The sequence below is a fragment of the Phaseolus vulgaris genome, chromosome 6 (assembly GCF_000499845.2).
Source record: "Phaseolus vulgaris cultivar G19833 chromosome 6, P. vulgaris v2.0, whole genome shotgun sequence".
Taxonomy (NCBI): domain Eukaryota; kingdom Viridiplantae; phylum Streptophyta; class Magnoliopsida; order Fabales; family Fabaceae; genus Phaseolus; species Phaseolus vulgaris.
In genome coordinates this window covers 15354480-15363729 of record NC_023754.2, presented here as the reverse complement: position 1 = coordinate 15363729, position 9250 = coordinate 15354480, and the positions used below count along the sequence as shown (strand labels likewise).

Sequence of the window (9250 nt, the reverse complement as noted above, 5' to 3'; positions counted from 1 at the left end):
ATCACCAATTTTCCATTGTATATTATCCTCAAAACTTAAATCCCAATCCTCCATCATTTTAAACTTGGTGATATCCCTCTACCATAAAGACATTAAGTTTGTGATAGGTTTGGTCCAAAATTCTCTGCAACCCCCATATTTGGAGTGAAAAACTTTCTTTCACAAACCTTCCTCATCAGACCCAAGCCTCCAAATCCATTTTCCAAGCAAAGTAGTGTTAAATCTACCTATGTCATTGACCCCTAATCCACATTCCTTTATTTTGCATATGTTGTCTCAAGAAATCCAATTTATTTCTTTCCATCACGCCCCTATCCCCATAAGAAATTAGATTGATTTTCCTAATAGTAGTAACAACTTGTTTTGGCATTTTAAAAAGTGACATGTAAAACAACAGGAGAGAAAAACCACCCAATTAGTCAACCAACTTTTAGGATGATCACTTAATCGCTTTATTAACAATAATTAAATGTAAATCAATTATGGGACCATGATTAGAGAGACGTTGGGCCTACTTAGGCCTAAATTAATCGTCCATACGGGTGGCAACCTAACTCAAGTAGTATAAATAGGTGTACTCTAAGATAAATAATAATGACCATTTGAGAACTTATTAAATCATTGTTTCAACTAAATGACTTGAGCGTTGATTATAATCGTAGGTACCCTGCTGGAGATTGAGACAAAGATCAATATCGATAGAGAATAACCGAAGACCAAGAGCGAAGGTAGGGCAAAAAGAAGGAAGAAATGAGAGTTGTGATGATCACATGGGTTAATTTGGCCTTGTAAAGAACACCCAATTTTTTTACCATCAGTTTAATCTTGTAACTAGATATTTATTTATTTTGCATACATATTTTAATTTATTCTATAACATGTCTTAACTTTGACAAGAAAATATAAGTATTGATGGGCATGGATGGGTATGAGAAGGGAAATAAATAGATATATTCTAGTCTTCCTCTTTATACTTTATATATTCATTTTCATTTTAAATTACAAAAACACTCTTAAGTTTTTACCTAATTTACACAATTTGCTTTTACTATTTTCTTTGGCCTTTGGTTTCTTTCATTGAAAGAACTTTTTTTTCTATTTTGTTTGATTCGATATTCACTAAGTTAACTCCACTCTCAAGGAATTTTTCCTTTCATCACAACCTCAATTACAACATTCTTTTCATTTGTATGTTCTCATTCAAATAGTTTGCATTTCAAGAAATATAAATATCAATTTCATTTAATTAAATCATTTCTAGAGTACACATTTGATAAATTATACTTTTTTTAAAAAAAATTTGTGTTTGTTGTTTAATTTTTGTCATGTGAAGGTATAATTTCAAGTGTTCTATCACGTAAACCCTTAATTAATTGGACAACCTACAAAATTTATCTTCTTTTTCTCTTTAGTTCTTATATTCATTTCATTTGAAAAACACTTCTTTAACTACACAATTTTTCAGTTTATTAACTCTTCCACTCATCTAATATCCACCAAGTTCACTTAAATCTATAAATCACTTTCTCTCTCAACATTTTCAAAAAATATTAAATATTGTACTGGACATTGAATCATTGACAATATTATATTTCTTTTATTACAATTTTTTTAATAAATAAATTTACTAATTAATATTTGGAAGGATAGAAGACATTACAAGTATATGTATGTCCATTATCCGACAAAAATGACAATCAAATACAAATTTTATATTTGACGAATGAAATGCAAATTTCACATTTGACCAAAATAAAGATAAATAAAGATGAAAATGTATAAAATTTTTAGTTTAAAAATGGAACGAGGAAGAATACATATTTTAGGGGTATAATATGATCAAATTGAGACTCATCCTTTTGACATTATTACTTAAAGAAAATATTCTCTTGTTTATTAATCAATATAATGTAACAAATTGAAAATAATTAATGCCCCAAATACACCCACACTAACAAAACAAAACAGGGAATAAATCTCCCATTAGCTATTTTTTATTTATTTTTAAATTGAGTTCATTAAATTAATCTAATTGGTAGAAGGTCAAGAAAGTTGATTTAGTCTGATTGAATCAAAATCCAACATAAGAAAACAAAAAATGAATCAACATGGATTCTAATTATGTAAAAATCAATTTATTGATTGGAATTACGATGCTGATTTGCTTTATAAAATGGGTTAAGTAGGAAATCTCCCAGGGACATTTTTCTTAAAGATTAGTAAAACGGAACTTAAATATTTTAGAAGAATTTTTTTATATATAAAGTATGTTAATTTTAATTGTAGTTTTTGTGTAACATTATTTTGTTATCCTCTTAAAATTGCTCTTTTTAACAGAATTTCAATTTTAGATTCTGCAAAATATTTTAACATTTATAAAGTCTGAAATTATTCCTATCATTCGGTTTGATATAGATAAATGACATTCAAATTTTAAAAAGTATTATATATTAATTAACACGATAACATAAACACTAACGGATGTGGTTTAAAATACTCATTTAACTTCCATAAAACAATTAAACAGTTAACAAATATAATGCAACAATAAAAATTAATTAATATATTAAATAATAAAAAATACTCATTTCACATAACTAAAATCAAATTTAACTGAATTATTCATTTATTAATCTAAGCATTTTCGAATAAGTTGGTTGTTGGGCATAAAAATCAAAATCTGGCGCCAATCTTGGGCCTTCCTTATTTTGCATGCAAGGCCCATATTCTATGCTTTCAACTTTTTTCTGTGTTTTATCTTTTATTATTATTATTATTAATTGTTATTATTATTATTATTATTTTTAATTACTATTATTATTATTTATTGTGTTTTTCCCTTCTGAAATATTATGCAGAATAATTGCATCTTTTAGTACTTATAACTCCTTCTTTGTAATCTATATAGCAGTAAAAAGGAGGCTATAGCTAATAGAATATAGAATTAGCAGACATATAATAATATAATTGAGAAGAGTCTTCTCTTCCTTTGTCTATTTATATTAACTCTCTTGTCTCTCATTTCAGCTATCACTCAGACACAATCGCCCACCACCATTTACACACACTCACTCTATATATTCTTCACTCTCTTCCTTCTTTTTCTTCATCTTTTCTTCTCAAACCAAACCCCTTCTTCATAGCTTATTTCCTGCCATGGGAGATAATGTTGTTGTGTCCAACATGGAGCTTGAGAAATTGCTTAGCATGAAAGGAGGCAAAGGTGAAGGAAGCTATGCCAACAATTCCCAAGCTCAGGTACTCTTTATCCTTTCTCTCCACCTTCTTCTCTCTCCATTTTCTTCCATTTTATACCAGCAAAATGAACCCTCCAACAAGTATTTCCTTCACCTTTTACATACCCTCAAACTAAGATTTTGATTCATATACATACATTTATATGTATAAGAAATGTACCAACTGAGTATTATTTCACAGAAGTATTAAATGTTAACCTTACAATATACTCATGATTAGTTTTTGGACAAAACTTACACACCATTGTTAATATTGTTCTTCAATCACCATGAACAAAAATGAAACTTTTAAAAATGTTGTTAATTTTTTATTCTATTTTAATCTTCACTGATATATATGTACAGTTTGATATATATAATCACTAGAAGTTGTTGTTTAACATTGTATATATATGTTGTGCCAAACATTTGGTATGTGGTTTTTATGCAGGCCATCCATGCCAAGTCCATGCATCACCTGCTGAAAGAAGCCCTAGATGAAGTTCAACTTCAAGACCCTAACATCCCTTTTGTGGTTGTGGACTTGGGGTGTTCATGTGGCAGCAACACCATCAATGTGGTGGATGTGATCGTCAATCACATCATCAAACGCTATGAGGCTTCAGGATTAGAACCTCCTGAGTTTTCTGCTTTTTTCTCAGACCTTCCTGGCAATGACTTCAACACCCTCTTCCAGCTCCTTCCTCCATCAGCCAACTATGGAGTTAGCATGGAGGAGTGCCTTGCCGCCAGCAACCACCGTGCCTACTTCGCCGCCGGCGTTCCCGGCTCCTTCTACCGGAGGCTTTTTCCGGCAAGGTTCATTGATGTTTTCCACTCAACCTTTTCCTTGCATTGGTTATCTCAGGTATTAACTCTTCTTACTTAAAAGTTGTAACACTTTTTATAATTATAATACTTTTTACATCAAAGTTTAAGTTATAAACTAAAGTAAAGATGCTTTAAGTTCATCATATGTATAAATTAAACTCATAAATCTTTCTCTATATGTTTTTGTTCACTTTTTTCTAATTTTTTATCTGTTTTTCTTCTAATTATATAATAGAATTGTAGGATTAAACCTTTTTATTATTTGGTAGTGCATCACTTTTCCCTCTCTCTCTCTCTCTATTTTTGTTTTTACTTCTCTTGATATTTTCATTTGAAAGTTCATAGCAGGGAAAAGCAATCATGTCAGACTCCTGTTTTGTTCTTGTTGTGTTTGTTTTAAAAGAAAAAGGTAGCATAAATGCTTTTATTTTTAATCCTGATATCTTTCATTAAATTAATCATCATTTTGTTTTTTGAACTCTTTATTCCACCTGAACCAGTTAAAATCACACAAATTAATTAACAGTAGTAGATTTCAGATCATGCTGTTACTTTTCTTGCTTTTTGCAAAGCTTTTGAGTAGAATTCAAACTTAAAAGTACGATAAATTTCTTGAAAACTTTTAGTGAATAACGATTTAGTTAGTTTGCTAAACAACTTTTAACCATTTTCTCCCTTTAATGTCCTTGAAGGTCTCATTCACACCCCCCACTAACATCAAAGAATCCGTGTAGTCTATGCAGTAATTTCTACGACAAAAAACAAAACAAAAATATTTGCCACTTCCCGAGGACAACGTAACAAAACCGTTACATGTGTAATGCATTAATTTGAAGGCCAAGTCCTAAGTTATGGTCCAAAGTTGGTGCAACACAACCATGGTCTTGAAAGACTTATTATTATATTTCAGGAACATAATGACGTATTTGGACTGTTTTTTGATGCATGGATAGTAATCAAGCTCAGACTTAATTCAACTCCATGCATTTTTATTTTTAAATAATCAAACACATATACTTAAACGTGTGAGATGGTGTTTCAACATGATTGATCCAACATGAATGACTAAATGTTTTGGTATGTTATGAAACCTAGGTACCAGAATGTGTGATGGACATGAAGTCAAGTGCATACAACAAGGGGAGGGTGTGCATCCATGGTGCTAGTGAGATCACAGCAAATGCTTACAGGAAACAATTCCGAGAAGACTTGGCTGGGTTCTTGAGATCAAGGTCTGTGGAACTGAAGAGAGGGGGGTCCATGTTCTTGGTTTGCTTGGGCAGAACTTCTGTGGACCCCACAGACCAAGGTGGGGCTGGCCTCCTATTTGGGACCCACTTTCAGGATGCTTGGGATGATCTTGTCCAAGAGGTAATTATCATATTAAAACAACATTTTTATGCGTGCTTGTGTGTCAAAATAGTGCACAATGCACATCAGCACCACAGAGTCTTGCACATCTGTCATTGGCAGACCAAAAAGGAGTTTTAGACACATTAGAGATGAAAAGGAAAAAGCTCAAAAACATAAACAATCAATTGTTGTAGGCGTCACAATAATGTAATAGCTTATTATTGTCAATTTTTCACTTCACTTGTCATCATTCAAACAAGTTTATCTCAACCGTTTGATGGCCACCCCAAGTTGATCAAGCTATAGCTATCTTGTATTCATCATCATGTCGGCAGAAATAATAATTAGATGCTGGCTACCATAATATTAGCCAACAATTAGGTTTTGGATGTTTAGAACACACAAAATCATCATCGTAGCTTAAAGCAAGACAACAAGGATATGTTTCCATTCATCTCATCTATTTTTACCTAATCATTTGTATCTGTACCTTGAACAGACCCAAACACCAAACTCATTTATCTATTATGTATATAACATCTACCACAATATGTTATAGCAATTCACCATTATTGTTAGGATCGTACAGAATTTAATGAGACATTCCTAATTGGCTCAAGATTATTTTGTAGCTGATATAATATGTCTAAACATTAAAAGTTCCCTTTTTTAATCACTTCTGTTGGGCAAATCTTTCATTAAAAGCAACTACTTCATTGTAAATACTAACCATTGCCTTTTAGAGTGTATGTGGGGGAATTTAAAGTAAACAAGTATCAAATGAAAAACTTTGTTTTTTTTGTTTTCAATACATTAAATGCTGTACTTTATATTAAATACTTTTTTATTTGTTGGGTTTCTCAATAAGTGGACACTCTTATAGCTGAACCAAAACTTTGGTTGAGAGGATATGAGGTCATAAGTGTTCTGTTTTCAAAACCTTTTTCAACCAGTTAAAGCATATATGTATTGACATGTGACATGTGCGTATGGTATATGGACTAAATCATATTCTTAATCACAGGGATTAATTACCAGTGAGAAAAGAGACAGTTTCAACATTCCAGTTTATGCACCAAGCCTGCAAGATGTCAAGGAGGTGGTTGAATCCGATGGTTCATTTGCCATAAACAAGCTTGAGGTGTTCAAAGGGGGAAGCCCTCTTGTGGTGAACAAGCCAGGTGATGATAAGGAAGTAGGAAAGGCCCTTGCCAACACATGCAGGAGTGTGTCTGGTGTCCTTGTTGAAGCTCACATTGGTGTCAAGCTCAGTGAGGAACTGTTTCTGAGAGTGGAACGTAGAGCCGCAAGCCATGGCAAAGAGTTATTAGAGAAACTACAGTTCTTTCACATAGTTGCATCCCTTTCTTTTGCTCTATGATAATAGAGACAAAGAAGGAAAAGGCCCTTTGGACATAACAAGAGGACAAGAAAAAGGGCTTATCTAGTTCTGTTACTATCCCTGTCTTTCTTTTCGTGTGTTGTTTTTGCACTTTTTATTTCATAGGAAGCGTCAAAACACACATGAGAGAGACAAAAATGAGGGTTCAGCACTTGCTATACCTCTATTTTTTTCCCTCTTATGAGTGTTTTTCTGTGTTCTTGGAGACAGTGGCTACTTTCTACACATCATGTGCTTTCTGACTTGTGTCCCCTTGGATCTGAAATAAAGCTTTCTTCATGTTATCTAAAATAACAGCTTATCACAGTGTGGATGTACATGTCCATATTTTGTGAAAGCAGCAAGAATGTTCTGTACTAACAAACTGGAGTATGGAATATGTCATTGTTGAATGATGAGTCACCTCTTCCTTTCTTCTTTGTGTTTATCAATTAACAGTATGTCTATTACATAGGACGCATACCAAATCATATGAGATCGCAAGAAGTAATAACAGTTAATCTTATCATGCAAAAGAATGGTATTGCTCAAAATTAGCTCTTCTCATTCCATCATATATGATAATATGTGTATAAAAGGTATATCTGGCGAGAGCACAAAAGGAGCTAATATTTACATGTAACAAAAGTGAAGTTAAGATCTGGTTTAAGTCAAACAATTTCAATTATCCATGTAAGATTGCATGATTAACATTAACTCATGCCACATTAGCTCAATCAGTTATGACATATAATAAATTATATACAGAAGAATATACAAAAAAGATACTATTGCACAAATTATTACATGAATGGTTGTAGGTATAACATTCCTTCCTAAGCTAATAATTAGACATATATTGGGTTGTTTAGTTATGTTATTATTGAAACGTGGTTCTCTTTTCAAAGGCTTTGGATTATTCTTTGCTTTCTCATCTCTTAGGTAGTTAGCTACCTACCTTTACCATCCTGATTATATTAAATCATATCAACCATGTATTGTGCAATGCTGAGAAGAGCAAAATCTAACAACAAATGATAACCTCAGTAAAAGAAGAGATGTGAAAACAGAACAGCATGACCAGAAATCCTCTTGAAACCAACAGAAAGCATCAGGGAAGAAAGAATAAATTATTAAAAAGAAAACAAACTAAACATCAGCTGACTTTTCATTCTGATAGTGTAAAGTGTCTTTATTAAAATCCCGCATTATCATGTCCATTAAATGAGGTGCAGGAAAAGATATCTATCTAATGGCACCACAATCCACCAAAAGGACACAACTTCAAGACACCTTGCACTCTTCTCAAAACCTCCAACTGGATCTTAAACAACTTTGACATTTTATATGCTACAGATAAGGAGCAGTTGCAGAGACATACAGACACTTGTATACTAAATTCACTATCATATTGAATCAGAAGAAAGAAACTACTGTGCTACACACCACTCTTCAAAATTCACCTCTACAAAATGATAATATTTGACCCTTCTGTCCATTAGTATATAAAATTTTCTATTTTCTTCTCCTTACTTGATATCTAATATCTTGTCAATAAATTAAACCCTGTTTCATTTACTTTAGTGATCAAGCTTTCCAACTTTCAAAGGCTTATCCAAAGAGAAACTTTTGTTACTAGACACAGGAATAATCTCAAGAAAACAAAGGAGATTTAGTGGAGTTGGAGAAACAGATAAGTGAACCCACTTAAAATTTGATCTATTGATTTGGTTTTAAGCTTGACACATCTACAAGAGTATTTCTAGATACACAAGTGAGTCTAATGTATTGTAACTTTCACTCACCATTTTAATGCATATATTATTATTATGACACACCTTGAAATGCTTTGAAATTATAAACTTCTTGAAACTACAATTTTACATATTTCATGTTTTCAATTTAGTAATACTAAGGTTGCAGGATGACAAGGCAAGAGAGGTAATGTAAAAAGTATAGAATGAAACAAACTTTTAATTCTTTCTAATTTTCTTTTTGTAATATTATTTATTTGTGATGAACATGACTAAATATTTTTATTTACTATTTCATCAATATCATATATCTATAAATATAAAAATAAAAATAGATTTTATTTCATGATTTATTTTATTATATTTTTATATTATGCTTCTTTTCTTTACTTACTTGTACTAAGTAGTAAATTATTAATTTAAGTTTGTTTTTGACTTTTGCTCTCAGGATAAATTTTTACTTTTATAGAGATTCAAAAAATACAAAATATTTTTGTTTTCTAAATTCTCAACTATGTAGGAGGGGTTAGACTTGCCTTTTACATGCTCAAAACAGTAGATTCGTACTCATTGCCACCCTTAGTTGTATTCCTCAAAGTCAGAAAAACACTTATACTTTCTACAAAACCTGATGGGTTAATGAGTAAAACAAATAGGTACTCAGGGATAAACATTGATGCATAAAGTCAAAAATC

General features: G+C 31.6%; 1 protein-coding gene across 1 annotated transcript; it reads left to right on the top strand.

Annotated features, from left to right (window-relative positions):
* Positions 1–3031: 3031 nt before the first annotated feature.
* On the top strand, positions 3032–7237 carry LOC137833064 (indole-3-acetate O-methyltransferase 1-like). The gene is made up of 4 exons (XM_068641447.1): positions 3032–3258; positions 3688–4104; positions 5163–5438; positions 6445–7237. Exons 1-4 carry the CDS (start codon positions 3157–3159, stop codon positions 6799–6801), a joined length of 1152 nt encoding a protein of 383 aa, XP_068497548.1. The 5' UTR covers positions 3032–3156; the 3' UTR covers positions 6802–7237.
* Positions 7238–9250: the final 2013 nt, after the last annotated feature.